Raw genomic sequence first — 20,972 nt, forward strand, 5'->3', positions numbered from 1 at the left:
GTGACCATCCAGAACAGAGAAAAAAACATTTCATATTCAAACCGTCAGGGTGAGTTAAAAACAAGTGGACATAATGTGGAAACTGAAGAAAGACTGTGAGATGAGTGTTGACAGTAATTAGAAAAGGAGGGAGGAAGTGAGCTTTGGAGTGTATTGCTGGGAATGGTAGGGAGAATCACTTGTGTTTGTGTGAATGGCTGAGGAGAGGACATTGCAAGAAGAACGACTTGCGCTTTAAGAATCCAAGTGGGGTACGGTGTGTTCTTGGAGGTGTAGAGTTGTAGCAGTGCAAAAGAACAGAAAAACTTAACGAAGTGTTCTGTGTCTAGATAGGGGAAAGTTAATTGGGAGTGAAAGCTAGCAAATATGCATATATTGCTTTGTGCAATTCTGCTTTTCAGAGTCCACGTTCAAGAAGTTTAGCAGCGCGATGTTTTCTCACCAATTGTTGATTATCTGTTGTGACTCTGAAGCTGCAAAGGATTTTTGGAATTAGAAGAATGTAACACACATCATGTATGGCTGGTCTATATTTTCTCCTGATCAAATGATTTTACTTACCCTTGCTCTTAGCTGTTTGTAGAGGAGCTTAAGAAAGTCAGCTTGCAAAAGAGTGCTTTGTTTTCAACAGCTGCTGTCATGTTGAAAGAGTAAACATGTGTGTGATGGCAAGCATGCAAAATGCGAGAATCTCATGCTTCTTCCGTGTCAGTTTTTTTTTTTTTTTTTGGTTCATAGGCTTACTCCCTGTTAAATATAAAGCAGAAAAAAAGAACCCCAAGTATAACTTTATGCTTGATTAATCTCCTCCGACAGACATGCACAAAGTTCCCATACCTGATAGAAGTGCACTTCAGTCTCCCTGGGGTATCTGTAGACAGAGACAGGACAATCCAGAAGGCCCTATTTGAACCCTTTCCCACACAACCTGCCCTTCAAGTTGTATTCCTACTGGAATGGGGTCTCTCATGTGTTTTTGGGCACAACTGCTGTTCTAGCTGATGTTTATGAGATGTTTTACACAACTTTTTGAAGGCCCTTCACACAGAAATTTCATGGTAGTTGATACAAAATTTGTACAGTGTATGTCTGATTAATTTCTTCACACTGTTAACCATTTTTCATCCTAGGTTGACTTTAAGCTCTTTCAGAATGCTGCTTCTGAATTCCAGAATTCTTCTGATTCGGCAGCTTCCATCTATGTCTGGTCCTTAAACATAGGCACTTCTGAAAGCAGTCCTCACAATGGTCACCAGATGAAGTCAGGTTTTCAACCAGGGATTTCTGAAAGTTTGGTCCTAAGTCAGGAATTCTGACTACAAGCATGAAAGTGTTTCATGAAAGTGGTACTGTGGAGCAGAAAAGATAATGCCACATGGGATGCTGGACTTTATTTTCTTAGGGTCTTCAGAATCACCTACACATCTCTAAATTCAGGTGGTTGTTCAGTTGCACATGAAGAGCCTTCAGCTCCTGAGTCACCTGGACATACACATTGCCCATGAGTGGCTTTTCTGTCCAGGGCATCAGCACAGATTGGTAATTCCTGAAAGATAATGTTCATCGTAGTGTGAAAGGGCAACAGCAGCAAACTGTACCACTCAGTGTCACAAGCTGTGCTTCTCCTTCCAAGTACTATCAGTCATACCAGCATTTCTTTGCTTAATTATCTTTACTGTGGCACATGAGTCTCTGAGCATACACAAAGTGAAGTCCTGAACCCTTTCTGCTGTTCATTTCCCAAAACTCTCTTTATGAACCCTTCTGTGTCTCTACCCTGGAGGTGGCATGCTGTGAAAATGGGCACACCTCTGTAACTTCCATCGTGCCCCTAGTTGGGCTTCCCTTTGGTGATGATGGTAAGTGACCAAGTCTGCCCCTTCAGGGGACAGAGGTTTTCCATCAGAGAGTCTTTCCATTTTAATGTCTTCTCCCTCAAACTGTGGTCCGTGAAGATTTCCACAGCTGGGTTGACTGGTCTCCTCACCTGACCTTGGGCTGATCTCCCCCACTGCTACCTCCTGCTGGGTCTCAGAATCTTGAAGCACAGCTGGAGGCTGAACCATGTCAAAAACAGTCTCAGCCTCAGGATTGGAATCTGAACCATCAGTCAAGTCAGCATGGGGAGCCTCCCTTGAGTGCACCTGAAGTTCGACAGCACTTGTGTGCGTGACACCCAACCATCCCCTCAGCACTTTCTCCCTCTGTGCAGACCTTTATTAAAGGGCTTTCCTCTTCTGCTTCACCAAATGAGGAAAACAGGCTCTTAATCAAAGATTTTATCTTATCATTTGGAGTTGCTGACATAGCATCTTCTCACGGGTCTCTGCTTTAACTCGGATGGTCCCTCTGTCAGCTGCACAAGGGTTGCGCCTCTGATAGAATCCATGGCTAGGTTGCTGCATGCCGTCTCCGCCACAGAGGCTGTTGCTCAGAAAGCACAAGGGCAAGTCTTACTTTCCAAGATGTTGATTAGATGAGTCTGTGTGGGGGGACACCCAAAAAGGTTGCTGTGTTGGGGACCGTAAAACCCATTTTTACTGGTCAGGCCCACTAGACTGAGTACATAAAGGAGTCACTGCCCACCCCACAGAACAGGACTACTCACTCAAAATAGATTTTCAGTGGGAAAATGCACAAACTAGGGTATGTGTTTCCATACTTCTGGAATCCAGAATAGGCCCCAGATTCTGCATTTCAGCCCCACATTTGATCCACATCTTTGTCTGAGAGATGGGGTCATGTGAGACCATTTGGAATTAAGAACCTCCAAATTCTTTCTCTGTTCTTCCATGGAGTAACATGGAAGGATATAAGTTCATTAATTTTTATGATGATGCATGGACTCTGTATTTTTTTGGTAAGGTACTTGAATTAAAGGTAAGTTTAAAAGACTCTGCTGCCTTTTTCTATTTTGCGCACCCTAGTTTTGGAATAGATTAAACTGATTTAAGATACCAAGGTTGAAGATATCAAGGTTGGAGCTTGCCTACCTAGGAGCAAATCCTGTGGAACTCAGTGGAACTTTTCTTCCAAGTAGATATGCAAAGAACTGCACTGTCAGTGTTTCAGGTAGAGTTTTAAAGAGTGAAGGCTAATTTTTGAATTGCAAATATCTAATGGAGAGTTTCCGGCATGGTAGCCCTTCAGTTTGTGCTCTTACCTGACCAGTTAGTTCCACCTCTGCCATGCTGCAGCCACAACGTGAAGGGGAAATTTGGAATACGTAAAGCTACGCATGCAAAGAATTCACCCTGAAGTCAACAAGAAGAGTGACTCTCCTCCCATCCATGACAAAGTGCTGATGAATGTTTAAGATAAAGGGCGGGTCAGGGTTTAAGAGAGGATTACTTTCCTGCCCAGTCTAGCAGTGGTGAATTTATAGCTTATACGTGCCGTGCGTTGTTCCTCTCTGCCATCTTGTGCAACTTTGAAAATGCATCCAGGCGTCATGGCTTAATTATCTGCTTCTTAGTGCAGTTGGAGCCCGTCCTGCACTTTTGTCCATGGGCTGGTAAGTGCAATTGACTAAAAGCTCATCTCATTTTCTCAGTTAGACCACAGAATCAGAACCTTGCCTATAAGGGAGCAGTTGGGTGGTGAATTTTCTGGCTGAGGCAGAAGTTCTGCCACATTCTTGACCTACAGATCATTCTGTGTGTTTCATAAAACATGCGTTCATTTTCTACTCCAGTGATCTTGTATAGCTGTGTAAGTGCCATTTCATTACCTTTATGTGTAATCCTTAAAAACTTTTGTTATGTTTCAACACACTGCTACAGCATGAATTGATACGTATCCATCATGGGTAATAAACTGAAAGTTCCCACATTTTAGTTGGGGAATCATTTGCATGTAAGGTTGAAAGGTACATGAGGCTGAAAGGGATGTTTGGCTGGACGAGTTTACTGGAATGGGCAAAGCAAAATATTCTCCTAGTTAATGGATGTAGGCAGAGTTGGACAAACAGTTAAAGGCCTCTATTTTTAACGATTTTGTTTCTTGCCTATGTTTTTACAAAGAGTAGCTAGTTTCCCTGCAAATCTACATGGTTTCCCACTTCCTTGTATCAGCATAGAAGGAAAATTTGTTGTGTGCATTTTTCCCTCCTGTGCTAGTATAGCTGTGTAGGCTGCATGGGCTGAGGTTCATTTTATGCAAATGAAGTAAAAGCAGTAAATGTTTTACTTCATTTATGGCAGCCATTTATGGCTGATTCAAAAGTCTGCAGTTCTAAGTAAATCAAAACCACAGTCTCTACATTTTCCATTACTTCCGTATGGAATGCTATTTCCTCAATTTTGTATTACCTGGTGAAGGAGTGTACACATACTGTATGGAATCTATATACATGTGAGCACCCCACAGATTTGACCTTCCCACGGTTTGAAGCACAACAATGGAATGAATCAGCTGTCATGTGTACAGGTCTCTGTTTGGTGGCCTCACATCATGCATTGTTTGGCATGCAGGAAATTCATTTATGTTGGGTCAAAGTATTTGTCATAATGGTGCTTTCACATTGAGGACAATGGTGGTGGGGTGAATGTATACAGTATGCATTCCCTTGTCCCTTTTCAGATGATAACCACAGGGCATGTGCACATAGGAATGGTGGTGGTGGGTGATGGGAATTTCCAGTGGAGGGTTAGGAACCTTCAGGGGTGATAGGGGCCAGTTTCAATCCATGGGGCTGCATCTCTGCCATGCACTCCTAAATTTTGATAATAGCAACAGGAAAGCTGTTTGTGGTTTGCCAGCAGATTTCAGTAGCAGAGCATGCCACTGTGAAATATCTTCACAGTGGCCTGTGAAGTCCAAATGAACCTTTAAAACACAGCTTTAAAACTAAATTTGTCATTTTTAGGATAATGTTGCAGTTTGCCGTCAAAATTCAGCAGCAAACCACCAATTGCTTTCTGTTATCACTGCTACAGGAACTATTTTGGCCGTTTTGCAGAGGTGGCAAGTCACATTTAAAGCCAAGAGGGCCACATGGTACCCATCCCTGTCCCCGCTATTTCATTTTGGTTAACTTTGCATCTCTGGAGAATGGAACACATGCTAAGTGATCATGGGGATATATGGAGCGTCCAACCCCTCACTGTTATTTTAAGTTCTGCCCTCTTTCATGTTTTCTTTTTTTAGATGGCGTTCTTGGTGGTAGAAAGACAACTGTGGCATGTTGAGAACTACAACGCTTTGCAATTTTCCTGTTTTCCTCTTACGTTTTTTGCCTAATTTTCAGTTTGCTTTGCAGTCATGATCTTGAAGTTAATTGCTCCATTTTGCCTTTTTCTATGTAATAGGTAACTGGTGGAACAGAGCTGTGTGAGCTCAAAGGTGAATTCTGTTTTGTTGTACGTGTCAGAGCTAATCCCCAAGCCCTTTGGTTTGAACCCATTATCTTAATGTTAACTTGTATGGCTCATTTTGCCCTTTCTGTGTAATGGGCTCCTGCTATGGAGCAGGCCATTTGGTTCCCTCGTGCTTAGCTGCTTTATAGGCTGTCTCCTCAGCCCCACTAGGCACTTGTCCCCAGCCAGTTTAGTATCGACTGCTTTGGTGACACTTCAGCTAGGGAGGCCTCTGTGCTGGCATGGGATGGGGCTGTGGCACAGAGAAGAGGTTTGGTTCGAAATCGGGAATGCTGCTGTTTTTATGCAGAGCATTGCCTGCCGTTTGTGCAGGAAGCTCTTTGGATACTACCCATTATGACTATATAGCCATATCTAAGAGGTTTCCATTTCGACAAGTGTCAGTATAATTGTGACTGCAAACACATACATGCCATACAACAAGGCGGCTTTGTACCAGTGTTGGCAAATATATCTTAGGATGCTTTATTTTCTGGTCTGAACTTCGCAATATCATGCAACTGATCCCATGACTAGGGCTGGTTTTGTTTTGAGTTAAGCAGTTAGACAGTAAAACCGCTACTCATCACAGTCCCAGATCCAGTTTAACAATCTTATCATTCCTCCCTGTATTCAGTAGGCCAGGCCCAGTTTCATAATATCAGAGCCGTAGGTCTTTTCTTAAGAGAGGTGCTGCTTTTGAGACTCTCTCTCGCTCTCTTGCAGTGTTACGAGTGCATCACGTGGCTGAGCTCTCTGTGCAATAACAATAGCCCACGTGGCAAGCTTAACTCAAAAACAAATATCCTTCATTGCTGAGATAAAAAGCACACTTACAAAGGTCTGCAAGGACAGATCAGAGTAGAAAATTGTTGGATTGGATAGCACTTTTACTACCCCAGTTGAGACTTCAATGTCACAGTCTGACAGGGCCAAACCAAGAGGCCCAAATTGCCGACGACTCTAAAGACATAGCTGCTCCTTCCTACCAACGTGCCACCTCCCTGTGTCTTCCAGTAACACGTAGCTGATTGCAGCTCTCTGTTGTGAGCTGGTGCTCAGTATTGACTTTTTCTTGCAATCAGAAGCTGGTGGATTGATGTGAGGCAGGGAAATCATAAGTGCAATAGCCGTGTGTCACATATCTGCATTAATTACGTGTATTTGAGAAGGGGGGCAGCATCTCAGGCCTGGGGCCAAATCTGGTCCTTTGGGGCTACCCACAAGATGGCAGTCCTTTGTTTGGTGGTTTCCTTGCTTTTTGTGCAGTCTCCCCTCTTCTGGAAGGTTGAAATTTCTCTCTTAATCCTTAATTCCTGACAGTAAGAAAGTTGACCTAAAATATGCTTTGGGTGTTTCCATCTCACCCCTTCTGTCATTGATTCACTCACCACTGGATCCACACCCCACCCCGGATCATCACTGAAAGGCTCAAAGTCTCCTTGTATTCAACACTCTGGGTTGGAGTATTAACTGGAATATGTAACTTGGTTCATTGGACCCTGATACACTATCATCGTCCTTGACTTCAAACTGGATTCTGAGACTTTCCCATTTCTAGAGAGTGACCTGAAATGATCTGGACTGGGATTCTACCCTTGGGTTTGCAGGAAGAATGTTTTTCCAAAAATAATTGGATGTATTTGTGGAGGGTAAGTCTCTCAGTGGCAATGAGCCGTGACAGCTGGTGGAATCTCTATCAGATTTAGAAAGAGTGGCTCTTGAGTCCTAAATCCCAGGCGCAACAAGGGAGGGCTGTTGCTTTCCAAAGGCACCTAGCAGGCCATTTTAAGGACGTTGTGCTGCACTTTTGGTCCCTTTGATCTGATTCAGAAAAGTCTCCTTGTATTCTTGTGAGCTCATATTTTTCATCCCAGTGAAGGCAAACATGAAGTTTGCAAGATCTGCTTCGTGTTTTACCTGCATCCCATGGTCTACTAACCAGAGTAGAATACAGTGACGAGGTTCACATGATTGGGGAAGAAAAATAAGTCACTGTAGCTTATTTTCCTGTCCCATGCATGCCAGTTGTGTGCCACTGAATTATACTTACACTCATCAGGTGTGTTTTTTTATATTGTTTGAACCTGGCAGACATGGGGGAGTAGGTGGGTTTACAAACCATCCCTTAACTCATGGCTTATTTTAGGGGTGTAGGGCAGTTTTAGAGTTGACCCCAGACTTGCTAGCTTTGAATGATATGGCAAGGGAAATGATGACATGCCACCAGCATAGAGCTGCTCTTTTCTTTGTAGAATCATACAGTTGGAAGGGGTCTAGAAAGCCATCAGGTCCTATCCATATGTCCATCAGGTCCATATATGCCCTCCCACCCCTTGAGATCAGCAGCAGATGTCCTTCTCCGGGAACCCTCTGTGAATGATATTAGGAGGGTGAGTACCCGGAGGAGGGCCTTCTCTGCAGTGGCGCCCCGCCTATGGAATGCGCTCCCCAGAGAGGTCCGCCTGGCGCCGTCGTTAATTGTTTTTCGGCGCCAGGCTAAGACCTTTTTATTTAAAACTTATTTTAAGTGTTAATTTATTATGTAGGATTTTTAAAAAAATTTAAGCCGAGATGCACCGGGTTTTAATATTTTTAGTGTATAATTTTTGTATGATTTTGTATGTTTTTGTTTTTGTTGTGAGCTGCCCCGAGGCTTTGTTGCAATGGGGCGGCATAGAAATGTTTTAAATAAATAAAATCCCCTGCTCAGTGCAGGACTCAAGTCTCCCATCCAAATACTCACCAGGCCTGACTCCGCTTAGCTTCCACAATTAGGCAGGATCAGGTGCTTCAGGCTATCAGCTGTAACTTAGATGCCTTTCCTGACCATATGAACCTCCTCATAAACTTGAAATGAAAGAATTCTGAGCTCAAGAATCTGTTTGGAGAATTTAGTGCCACTCATAATCCCTTGGTATAACCGCCCATTCATGGTTACAGCAAGGTTGCTTCATTTCAGGTGTAAAATATAGGGCGGGGAGGAATCCTTTCATTGCTGATATTGTTAAGCTATCGAGAATCAAGAATCTTTGCCAATCTATTTCAGTTCACCCTTAGATGTGCTGGTAGGTTCCAGTCTTCCTTGGCACCTTATGTGTGATGCTAACATACTATGGTCTAATTAGAAGCACAGCTCCAAAGCGTCATTCATTTTAATTCTACCACTGGCACTTTCCTGGCATTCATTAGCTGAATCTTCTTTACCTTAATTGCTAAGTGTCCTAGATCTATGTGTAAAGTTACCCAAGGAAAAATTTTGATTGACACTTTATCTCAAGGAAATATGTTGCCTTGCAATTTTTCTTTTTGCTTATGACGTTTGAAATGTGTTCTGCAGGAAGACTATTTTGACGCTTTACTCATTGAAGCAGAGGCTACAGTCAAATCTTTCTCACTGCAAAATGGAAACAACTGTTTTTGAATTACTAAATATGGATCCTAATAGTGGCTTGCTATGTATGTTAGAGCTGTGCATAATACCCACTGGATTATGTGCAACGCGGTCGGTTGATTTTGTAATCAATGCAACTAAATAGGTTTAAAGTTGGATTACTTCAGTGTACCTTGCCTGGGGTTTGGACTGCTGTGACCAATAATCCATAGCATAGAATTAATTTAACCATTGTAATGCCACAAGCATGTATTACTAGTAGGGTTGTGATCCTATTTGAACTCAAATGCATCCACTGACCCCTAGCAGTGCATTTCATTGAAATGCCTGTATGTTAGATGGAGCTAAGTATTAGTGACTTGGGTTTTGCTTAATAGCATTTAAAGAATTGGAAGGGTGGTTATTCTTGTTGGTTTCTTGGTACACTCAGCCTCATATGGCAAAGTAAATATTGCACAGCAAACTCGTGTAACAGTCTTGCAATGTTGTTGTTTGTAAACTGGAAATAGCTGTTGGAGGATGCAAATAGATTCTCCCTGTGATAAGGTTTGAGTAGACTTCCCATTGTTACTTTGGTGATAAAATTCACCTCCTTCCACAGCTGACTCTTCTTATGTGTGGAGATGCTGTGTGTGCTGGTTACCTTGTTCACACCCAGCAGAAACTGGTTCGGTGCATTAGACAAGTTCTGTGTTCATAGCTGTTGTGGGATGCTTGTGCTAAATAAGCTGGGAAAAGCAGAGGTGAGTGTCCAGCAAGATGGTCCTATGGCAGAATAAAGAAGGCAAGGGGGTGTGAACTCTAGGCTCCTTTTATTCCCCTACCTACATGCCAATTATTTGGTGGTATGTTTGTCTTTTGCACTTTTTGCAAAATCTGCTTACTGTATCCAGTGTTCTGCCTACTTAGACCTGTTGAAATTAATAATGCTGGAGTTAGGATAACATTGGATACAACTCTACAGCTAGCTATTCTTTCAAGCTGCCTTCATTTCTCTGGAAAAGGTACGAGGTCTCTTGCCAAAGGGTGAATATGAAATAGGCATGAGCATTGTGGCATTCAAGTTAGACTGATTGTTGTTAGGGCCAGGGCAAACAAAAGAATGACCTTTGTGTAAAACTTGCTTACATAGGCAAACATCACATTTTGAATATGTTGTCTTGGGATGGCCTAGGTAGATGGCTTTTAAAAGGGGCATTCTGAAAATCTCCCTGCAGTTTCCAGCAATTGTAGCTAAGAATAAATTTATTTATTTATTATTTGTTTGTTTGTTTGTTTGTTTATTTAGAGGACTTCTATGCTGCCCCATTCGCCGAAGCCTCAGGGCGGCTCACAATCATAAATAAATAACATAATATAAACCAATATAATTTAGCAGTATAACAGTAAAATTTAAGTCGCCCTGGCCAAAGAATAAAATAAATAAATAATATTAACAATTCAAATAACGTTTGAATAAAAAGGTCTTTGCCTGGTGCCGAAAAACAAATACCGACGGCGCCAGGCAGACCTCTCTGGGGAGCTCATTCCATAGACTGGGCACCACCGCAGAGAAGGCCCTCCTCCAAGTATTTACCCTCCTAATTTCCTTCGCGGAGGGTTCCCGGAGAAGGGCCTCTCCCGCTGATCTCAAGGGGCAGGCGGGCATATATGGACGTAAGCGCTCCTTCAGGTAACCAGGACCCAAGCTGTTAAGGGCTTTATAGGTCATAACCAGCACCTTGAATTGGGCCCGGACTTCAATGGGAAGCCAGTGAAGCTGATGGAGAACTGGAGTCATGTGAACATATCGCCCAGTCCCTGTCAGCAGCTCTATTTTGAACCAATTGAAGTATCCAGACCGTCTTCAAGGGCAGCCCCACGTAGAGCGCGTTACAGAAGTCAAGTCGGGAAGTCACCAACGCGTGTGTCACTGTCGCCAGGCAGTCGTTCTCAAGGTAGGGGCGCAGCTGATGGATCAGCCGAAGCTGAAGGAAAGCACTCCTCACCACCACTGTCACCTGAGCTTCCAGTGAAAGCTCAGGGTCGAGGAGCACTCCCAAGCTGCGGACCTTGTCCCTAGGAGGGAGTGCAACCCCATTCAGGACTAGGTTCAATTCACCTTCCCCAAAGCTCGATCCGCCAACCAACAGGACCTCCGTCTTGTCTGGGTTGAGCTTCAGTTTATTGTCCCTCATCCAGCCCATTACCTCGGCCAGGCACCGGTTCAGCACAGCCACTGCCTCACCTGGATTGGTGGAGAACGAGAGGTAGAGCTGGGTATCAACAGCATACTGGTGATTCCACAGCCCAAACCTCCTGATGACCTCTCCCAGTGGTTTCGTGTAGACGTTAAACAGCAAAGGGGAAAAAATAGATCCCTGTGGTACTCCATGGCATAGCTGCCATGGTTCAGAACCATAGTCCCCCAGCACCACCTTCTGGAATCGGCCATTGAGATAGGGATGGAATCACTGCAAAGCAGTGCCTCCGACCCCCAATCCCGCTAGCCTATCCAGAAGGATACCATGGTCGATGGTATTGAAAGCCGCTGAGAGGTCCAGGAGAACCAACAGGGACGCACTCCCCCTGTTCTTCTCCCTGCACAGGTCATCGTACAGGGCGACCAAGGCAGATTCAGTACCATACCCGGGTCTGAAGCCGGACTGAAAAAGGTCCAGATAATCAGTTTCATCCAAGAGTGCTTGGAGTTGTCCCACCACCACCCGCTCCAACATGTTGCCCAGAAATGGGATGTTGGCCACTGGTCCATAATTAGTGGCCATCTCTGGATCCAGTGACGCTTTCTTCAGGACCGGTCAGACTACCGCCTCCTTTAAAGGGGCAGGTACCCGACCCTCCCTCAGAGAAGCATTAACCACTTCCAAGATCCAGATCCCAATCCCGTGCTTGGCGTTGTTAATTAACCAAGATGGGCAAGGGTCCAATAGGCAAGTGGTGGGACGTACTCGTCCAAGCACCTTGTCCACATCATCAGGCCGCAATAACTGAAATTCATCCATTAATGTTGGACCAGACGGCGACATTGGTATCTCCCCAGAAGCCTCTGAATCACTAGCAGAGTCTAGCTCGTGACGAATCTGAGCGATTTTCTCCCTGTAATGCTTGGCAAAGTCGTCACAGCGGGCCTTCAAGGGTGGAACCAGATCTTTCTTAGGGTCAGAACGGACCAGCCCTTGTACCACCCGAAAAAGCTCCGCCAGACGGCATTGTGAGGAGGCAATGGAAACAGAGAAGAATTTCTTTTTCGCCGCCCTCACCACCACAGCATAAGCCCAATAATGGGCTCTTAAGTGTGTTCGGTCAGATTCATCCCGTGATCTCCTCCACCTACGCTCTAGCCGTCTCCCGGCCTGCTTCATCACCCGCAATTCAGATGTATACCAAGGGGAAGAGTGGGCTCTGCCTGGCAGGAGAGGATGCTTAGGAGCGATCGTGTCAACAGCCCTAGTCATCTCCCCATTCCATAGTTCGACCAGAGCTTCGACAGGAGAACCAGTCTTGTCAGCCGGAAACTCCCTCAGGGCCTTCAGGAATCTGTCCGGATCCATCTGGCTCCGAGGGTGGACCCACACAATTGGGTCCGCATCCTTACAGAGGGAGAGGCCGCTCTCCAGCACAAACCTCACGAGGAAGTGGTCTCACCATGACAGGGGTGTCAGACATAAATTCCTCAGCCTCAGACCACCCTCTTCCTGCCCCGTCGAGAAAACCAGGTCCAAAGTGTGTCCACGTTCATGATGATAAATCCATCATCATCACCTTCATCTTCTTCTTCTTCATCTTCATCATAAGGAAAAAAAATCATAATTAGGTTAGAGGCCTTCAAAAGTGTTAAGAATCTTAGCCCTACTGGAATGGTAAACCTGCATTTGGGCTGATCTGCTTTAAACTGCACATGGGGATTGCCCAAGTATTAAATAAATAAACCTATGAACACAGAAAGGCAGCAGTTTGCAAGAAGGTGTTCTCATGTAGCTCTTTCTCTGATCGGAGGAGGGCCTTCTCTGCGGTTGGTGCCCCTACTATGGAATGCGCTCCCCATAGAGGTCCACCTGGCACCATCATTATATGTTTTTCAGTACCAGTTCAAGACCTTTTTATTCAATCAATATTTTAATATGTTTTAATATTGAATTTTATTGTTGTATTTTTAATTTGCAGCCAGTGTGGATGGTCAATTTATTTATGTTGTAAGCTGTCCAGAGACAAAAGTAATTGGACGGCATACAAATTTTATAAATAAATAAATAGATCTCTTGACTTTTAAATGAGAGAGATTTCTAGGTTTCTGCACAGCAGCAGGGGGTGTATGAAGGAACAGTCTGTCCTGAACGCTCCCACATGTGGTTTGAAGTGGTGCAGGCCAAACCAGGTTTACCACCTCAGGCAGAAGAAATGCCACTTGGAAGTGCAATTCCAAGCAAATAGCCAAGCTTATTCCTGCTTAGGTGGAAGATCTTTTGAATGACACATTTTGTAGAACAGGTTTATAAGGACCTTCAAATACCATATGCCCGGTTTGCTCTCTTGTTTGGTCTGTTAGCCCAAGGATGTTAATACTAGTTGAGCAGTGGTATGAGCCAGAAAAAGGAATTCCCTGCATAGGGAAGACAACCTTGTCCTTCCTGTGTGCCTAAGTGAATGTATGTTTTATAGGAATAGCTTTTTTATTTTTATCTTTAAAAACATCTCTTAATGCTGCAGATTATGTTCTAAATTTGAACAATCCTCTGCTAATTTAGATGGAAAAAAAGGCCTACAACTTGCCGTATGCTCCAGCCAATATAGCTGAAGGCCTGTCTGAACTTTCATGCCATTGCTTTTTAAGTGATTTTATGCTGTTGTCCAAGAAGTCACTTCTGTTGCAGCAAGAAGTGAAGGAAATAGGAAGACCTCAATGCAGGGGTAGGTCATCCAGAGATTTTGGGCTACAACTTGCACAGTCCTTTACCACTGGCCATGTTGGTTGTGGGGTGGCAGCCCCAAACATCTCAAGAGCTCCAGGTTTCCTATTCTTGCCAACAGAGAGACAAGGAAGAGCTAGGACAGCCACGAGGAATCAAAAGTGCCTTGAAAGAGACAGTTTGGCTTTGATATGAGCTATGCAGGTGGAAGATCAGGTGCAGTAACCTTTCAGGATCAAGAGGGAAGAGGGGGTAGAATAGCCATAGGAAGGTTTATTTTTTCATTCATTTTTGTAGAGTCGGCTGGCCGGCTGAGGGAAGAAGGAGCTACAAGCAGCATAATCAGACTTTGCCCTCACATGTGCCAAAACAGGAAGTGTAAAGGAATAATACTTCCTGTTCTCTGTATGTTTCTATTTCACATCTGCAATGGGGAGCTCAGACATTTCCTCTGTGGGGTACCATGTGTGCCTCCCCTATGCAAGAATGTGACAGATACTGAAGAAAAGCTGAAATTCAGGAAGTGTACGTTTTCCTTCCTGATTGAGTCCTTGAGTCTGGTAAGAGCCAGCTGCGCTGTAAGACAGGGGAGTCCCTGCCTCAGGTGTTCAGCCAAAGTGAAGGTGAGTGTGTTCGACAAGCCTCCAACCTGATGGACTTCCCGCCTAGACTTCTGTAATGCGCTTTACGTGGGGCTTCCCCTGAAGACGGTCCGAACACTTCAATTGGTGCAAGATAGAGCTGCCAGGTTGCTGACGGGGACGGGGCGTTATGCTCACATGACTCCAGTCCTCTGTCAGCTTCACTGGCTCCCCATTGAAGTCCAGGCCCGATTCAAGGTGTTGGTTATGACCTATAAATCCCTAAACGGCTTGGGTCCTGGCTACCTGAACGAGCACTTACGTCCGTATTTGCCCGACCGCCCCTTGAGATCTGCGGGAGAGTCCCTTCTCCGGGAACCCTCCATGAAAGAAATTAGGAGAGTAAGTACTCAGAGGAGGGCTTTCTCTGCGGTGGCGCCCAACCTATGGAATTCACTCCCCAAAGAGGTCCGCCTGGCACCGTCGTTGCTGGTTTTTTGGCGCCAGGTAAAGACCTTTTTATTTAAACATCATTTTAATTGTTAAAATATATGATCTGGCCAGGACAACTTCTTCTTCCTTCTCTTTTCTCCTCCTATATTCTTTATTTACTTATTTTATACTGATAATTTTAATTTTATATTATTGTATCTCAGTGTATTTTTTGTATTTTTGTATTTAAGTGGTAATTTATTATGTTCTATTGTATTTGAATGTATCTTATTGTGTTGTAAGCTGCCCTGAGGCTTCGGCAAGGGGCGGCATAGAAATGTTAGTAATGATGATGATGATGATGATGATGATGATGATGATGATGATGTAGTAAATGCAGTAGGAAAGTAGGTGGTTCTCTAGAGAATGTATTTTCCTAATGCCTTACTCTCAGGACCTTAGAATGAGGTGGGTAGGTTCTCTGGGGCAGTGGCTTCCAACCACCAGTCCTGGGACCAGCGCTGGTCCCCCGGAGATTTCCTCCCAGTCTGTGGGGTGGGGGGGGCACATCCCACTTGCCATGGACTGGCATGGGGGCTGGCTGTGCTCCACCCCCTCTTCCTCAGTCGGCATCACGATTGTGGAGGGGGGGGAGGGGAGAAACAGCTTTGTGAGATCCGGCTGGGAGCCATGCCGTGCCGATTTTAGTATTTTGTTCTTTTATTGCATTTTCGTTGCTTGGTTTCTGGTTGTTTTGGAGAATTCTCTCTCTCCCTCTCTCTCTCCTTCCGTCCTTCCTTCCTTCCTTCTTTGTTATTGTGTCTGGAAGCTAATAATGCAGAAAATGTGTATAGTACTTTTTGTTTCTGCTTCAGCAGTCCCCAGGTTGGTATTCCTGTTTTTGCTGATCCTCAGCTGTGGTAAGGTCGAAACCCAGACATTATGCCCCCCCCCACCCCCAATGCCACAAATGCAAACATCTCACCTGAAGACTGATCCAGGGATGCTCTTTGGGAAGACTGATTCACAAAAAGGCCCAGGACTAAATTATCTCATGTGGCAGAACTGGAAGGAGTGTGACTGTGTGAAGATCTTTGTGTCAACTACCAAGGCACATGGTGTAGAGCATGTGTTTTTTATTGGTACATGGTGAATTGACACTGACCTAGGAATGCTGTGTGTGGCATATGTAAACAACAGTGCTGCCTGTATAAACATTTGAAAACCACATTTTATTGCTGGTGGGTAGAGAAGATAAGCCCTTAGAGGTCAGGGAGTACTGGATTTAGCATCTAGATCAGTTTCTCTGGATCCAGGATATAGCAAGCAGTTTGTATGCCTGAAGAAGAATACTAAGGTTCCCAAAATCTAGTGCAGAGATGCTGAGCTAGTTGGCCATATACCTTCTTTTATAGAGGACAGTCCTCTGCTTGAAGGGCTGCCAGAAGACTGTGCTTTTTTGGCCAATGTGCTCTATTTCAATGGTTGTCCAGTCCAAGTCTAGTTTAAACATGAAGAAAGAGCTCCGTCTTGCAGTTGCCCATTTCTAGCAGTTGGAGTTTAATCTGAACAAGGAACACCGGGCCCCTGCTTACTGTGGTGATATGTACTGTATTGCTTTTCAAAATATAAGTCTGATTCCTGAATTTGCACCTATGCATGCAAATTAGCAGATGCAGATTTTATGCAGATTTGGCCCATTTTCTGTTTCTGTTGGTATATTTCCTTTCCTTTGGACATTCTTAAAGAGGCCAACCTGTGGTGAACCCATGCTCCACAAGCTGTCCTTGCTTGCAGTTCATGTATTCCTTGTGAGATCTGGTTCTCTCATTCCATTTCCCCCATTTCTTTGCCTTTTCTTTTAACTTCTCCCCAAATTCCCACTCCAATAGTGTCATCAGATTTGTTCGCGCGCGCACGTGCGTGAGTGTGTATGAGAGAGAGAGAGAGAAAGAGATTTGGAGGTCGGGAAGGAAAGAACTAAAACTGAACCGGAGGAAAACCGGGCATTTAGCCTGAGGTTTAAAAAAAGTGAAAATGGATAGTGAAAGTAGAAAGGAAAGACAGTATCCCCATCAGATGTTCTCTATTCATCTTATAATGCAGACCTCTCTTTTGGAACTGTAAAAATGCATATTGGATCTTTCCCCTCACTGTCCTACGTAGCAAAAAGTGGCCAGCCCCATTTGACCAAGTGGGAGAAAAGTCCCCCAAATCCTACTGACTGGAGAAGCAGGGACATAGGGGAAGCACACACCTGGCCGGAACTAGAGAATCTGCCCCATCTCCTGCCCAAAGCAGATACTAGCTTCAGAGGAGGGGAGGAAAATAAATAAAATTTCCCCTCTGTTCCTGTTTCAATCACATTAATTGTCAGTCTACCAAGTCATGTGGATTGCATTCTATAAATAAGCTGCCTCACTTCATAGGTGAGTTCAGCCCTCTGCCTTTTGGCTATTAGGCTGCATTCTGTGCACATGTGTGCCTGCGTGTGTGAATTTGTATTCCCTCCTATATAGCTTATTTCTGTATGCAGCCAGTGCTCCATCAAAAAAGAGCTTCTGCTTATGGCTGCAATAGCCACAAGAGTCAGTCCTATGTAATGTACAGCTTATGTTTCATTAGTGTTCACAGTGAAATTTAACACGTCATTTATAATGGGAGCATTCAGCAACCATTTGTGAGCATCTCAGGGAAACCCTGAGCATGGATCTTTTTTGGGAATTTCAGAGCAATGCCAAGCGTTTTCATAGCACGACAGAGTTCAGACTGGTTCAGATGCAGCACCTGTTCCTTAAACACTGCAAAGGAGTTCGGGATTGCTGGAATCTTCTTTCCCACCTGCTCCCATTTTGAGGTATGCTCGTGCCAGAGTTTCCATGGAAGCAGGATGGTGGAGGGGACGAAAGCTTCCTGATTGTGAAGCATCACTGCCGCATCTTGTGTGCGGTATCTGACATCTTTGGTAATTGGATTTCACGGATTTTGTGTCTTCTCTCCCTCCGACTACTTCACTCTTCATTCTTTCTTAAGCACTCTGCAATGGCTTCTTGTGTTTTGATTAACTTTATACTGAGGAATTCCCAAATGCTTCCCAAACTCAACATGTTTAGCTTGGTGTCCCTCCTCTCCCAGATTCTGTTAATACTGTTTATACTATATGGATTATAAGGGATTTCCAGAGTGGCTATTATTTGTGGTTCTGCTACAAGCTGCCTCTCCTAACACAGCTGAACTCAGTAATAAACCCACTGAAGAAACCATGTGGGTCTCATGACTTGAAATGATCCAACTTTCTTTCTCTTGGCACTCCTCACTTGCAGATGCCCAATAGCACAGTTCCAGTCTGCCTTATGGTTGGAACTTTGTATCTTGATAATTGGAGAAAATGGTTGCAAGCACTCAGGTTCACCTGCTAAAAGAAATGCCTGCAAGGTTGAGATCTGAAATTACTACTGCATTAATTTTTGCTCCAAAGATGCACTAGGGCAGGGGTCTCAAACTCAGCTTACCTGGGGGCTGCTGGAAGTAGAGTCTGGGTGAGGCTGGGCTGCATCAAGTATTCCACCACCACGGTGGTGGTGGGCCGCTCATCCCGCGTCGCTCCCGGAGGCCGGCCCGGGCGCCGCCGGCGCTTTGAAGGCTGCAGGGCCCCTCCCCCGTGCCCCGCCCCTCCCGGCAATTGGCCCATGGGCCGCGAGTTTGAGACCCCTGCACTAGGGCTTATTTCAGGTGATGTCTTATTTTTCATGTACAGTCTACATTTATTCATGTACAAAAATCTACATTTACTCATGTACAAAAATCTACATTTATTCACTTAAAAAATCTACATTTATTCAAATACAGTCATGCCATCTTCTTTTGGAACATCGTCATAACTCTCCAAACCCCGAATTGTGTTGCAATGAATGTATTAAATGCTGACGATCTTGCTGACGATCTTAACTGGGGCTTATTTTTGGGGTAGGGCTTATATTACGAGCATCCTGGAAAAATCATGCTAGGGTTTATTTTCCGGTTAGGTCTTATTTTAGGGGAAACAGGGTAGTTCACAGTGAATACAATCTCCCTCTTCTCCTTGCCCTCTTTGCTTCTGTGTACCAGTAGAAGCCTGTGAGAACCTTCAGGAAAATGTTTCTGATCGTGCCACCTTTTTCTTGTGAGACAATTAGGTCTCCAATGCTCTCATAGGACTCTTTCCCCAGTTTGGGCCAAAGAACCAGCCCCTGGGAGTTCCTCTGGGTTGTGTAGAGTTTATCTATTGTATGTTGCTTTACTTTCTCTCTGTTGAAGTAAATAGCAAAATTTCACTTACAATTTTAAAAAATAAGGAGACATACTTGGGGATTCCACTAGGGTAGGTGCTAAACTCATCTTCCGCACCCTGTCGACCCCAACCCTGTGAGACTGAAGCCCGTGTCTAATTGCCTAGCCCTGTCCTGGGTTAATTGGCTGGGTATGAACTCATTGGCTTGTTTTCATAGAACAATGAGTCATAACCTTGGTTTATTAAATGACAGTGTGAGCACATACACACCCCACCTATCCCATGTGCTCCAGCTTCACCTCTCATTTTGTACATGCAAATAAACAAAGCCAGAAGGGGAGTGTCTTGCATTAGGGACAAACCTAGGATTATAGTTGATTGTGCTCAAATAAGACAGGATTGGTGAGCAAACAACAAACCTTAGTGAAAAACTACCTTACAATCCCGGCTTGTTCAAGAGCAAGAAATCATAATTCTGGCTTTGAATATAATGCACTGTTCTGATCTTCCCAATTAGCTTACCTGTTTGCACAAGGAGAGGAGTAAAGAACAGGTATATGGCACCTTCATGCTGCTCAGTGTGGTTTAATAAACCAGGTTTTCAGGCCTAAAGCATGTTTAACCTGTACTTTTTTCGCAGAGTTCTGGGTGGTATCCGTGGTTCTCCCTTACCGTTGCAATAACAACCACCATGCAAGGTAGTTCAGGCTGAAAGAGCCGTTAGTACAGGAGTCCATGCTACTTATCCGATACTCTGATCCAGCCTTCTTGATATTTGGACTGTAACTTCCATCGACCCCAGGTAACATGGCCGATGGTCAGAAATTCTACAAGTTGTAGTCAAAATATCTGGAGAATATCAGGTTGTGGGAGGCTGATTTAAATCACTATATCTCCATGATTGTTGAAGTACACATACAAGGCACTTTCCACATTTGTGAGTGTTATACAATTGGTGTGCTTCTGTCATCTTTCTCTTTTGATACAGGCAGGATGTTGTAAACAAAAGGAAGAAGTGTTTTGGCACACTTGTTTAAGAGGGCCTTGGCCATGCTTCCTGGGGAGGATGGATATTGCAGTCCAGTAGATCAGTAGAGTAGCTAGTTGTGGGAAGCCAGGCGTAAAATAACTACCTTGAATGGAGAACCTGTGTGTGTGTGTGTGTGTGTGTGTGTGTTTAAGGCTCCTTTTCATACAGACAGGCATAGCTGTCTTCCCTGTGAGTCATCATCGTAGCTTGCAGTTCCTTGAATTCCAGCCCAGCAGTGAAAGAGCCTTGCAAGATTTCTAAGAGGGTGGCAGAGGTGTGCCTTTGTCCTTCAGAACCTAAAGGGAAAAATAGATGAGCGAGTTGTTTTCGAGCATCATTCACTGTAGGAAAAGGAGTGCAGCTGTGTGGCTCCAGAATCCAGAGTCTCACCGTGTCTGTCATCAGTGCGAGAGAAGAAAGGTAAGGATAAAACAGCCCTTGCGATTGCTTTCCTCCTAATGGAGACTCTGCCTTTGTGGTTTTTTTGTTTTTTCACTTCACTGCTTCCACATTTGTTGCAGGCCTGCTGCTAATACTCTGCTATGGAGATAAATGCTTTTCCTCCTCCTCATTAGTGCTACAATGCTTTTCTGGTTAGATCTGCGCTTGGACCTGAATATTTACAAAGATATATAGGAAATCCAAATAATTCAGGCCTTTGTTGGTCTTAGGAGGCAGGGAATCCAAGGGGCCAGTTTCTGTGTTGCATCTTTAGACCCTGTGATTTAAGGTGATGCAAAGGCTTGAAGGGACAGGGAAAGATAATTACTACAACATGGAGATGGAGCTTCTCTTTCCTTCTTTCTTCTGTACTACACCTCCTCTTCTATTTGTTCTTCCTCTTCCATTGCCACATGAGAATCACCTAAGGAATTCTTCAAAGCCCTGTCTGTAGCAGCCTCTGGGAAGTGTAGAGCTGGGTGTACATGTTGGTGATTGCCTGATTTAGTCTTCAGCTTCTGCTAATCCCACAGATGACCCTAATACTTTCTCTGAACGTG

The 20,972-nt window shown here is 44.4% G+C and overlaps 1 protein-coding gene across 6 annotated transcripts in view; it reads left to right on the forward strand.

Annotated features, from left to right (window-relative positions):
• NEDD4L (NEDD4 like E3 ubiquitin protein ligase) overlaps positions 1-20,972 on the forward strand; it is a 276,361-nt gene that overhangs the window by 98,103 nt on the left and 157,286 nt on the right. The window contains exon 1 of one of the 6 annotated variants that reach the window (XM_044431164.1): positions 3,050-3,514. The exons of the other annotated variants lie outside the window; for them this stretch is intronic. Within the exon in view, the coding sequence (XP_044287099.1) occupies positions 3,507-3,514 (8 nt within the window). The 5' untranslated portion in view covers positions 3,050-3,506. Of the gene's footprint in view, positions 1-3,049; positions 3,515-20,972 lie in introns of those variants that run through there. 6 annotated transcript variants of the gene reach the window in all.

The sequence above is a fragment of the Varanus komodoensis genome, unplaced genomic scaffold, assembly GCF_004798865.1.
Source record: "Varanus komodoensis strain SLA01 unplaced genomic scaffold, ASM479886v1 scaffold22, whole genome shotgun sequence".
Lineage (NCBI taxonomy): Eukaryota > Metazoa > Chordata > Lepidosauria > Squamata > Varanidae > Varanus > Varanus komodoensis.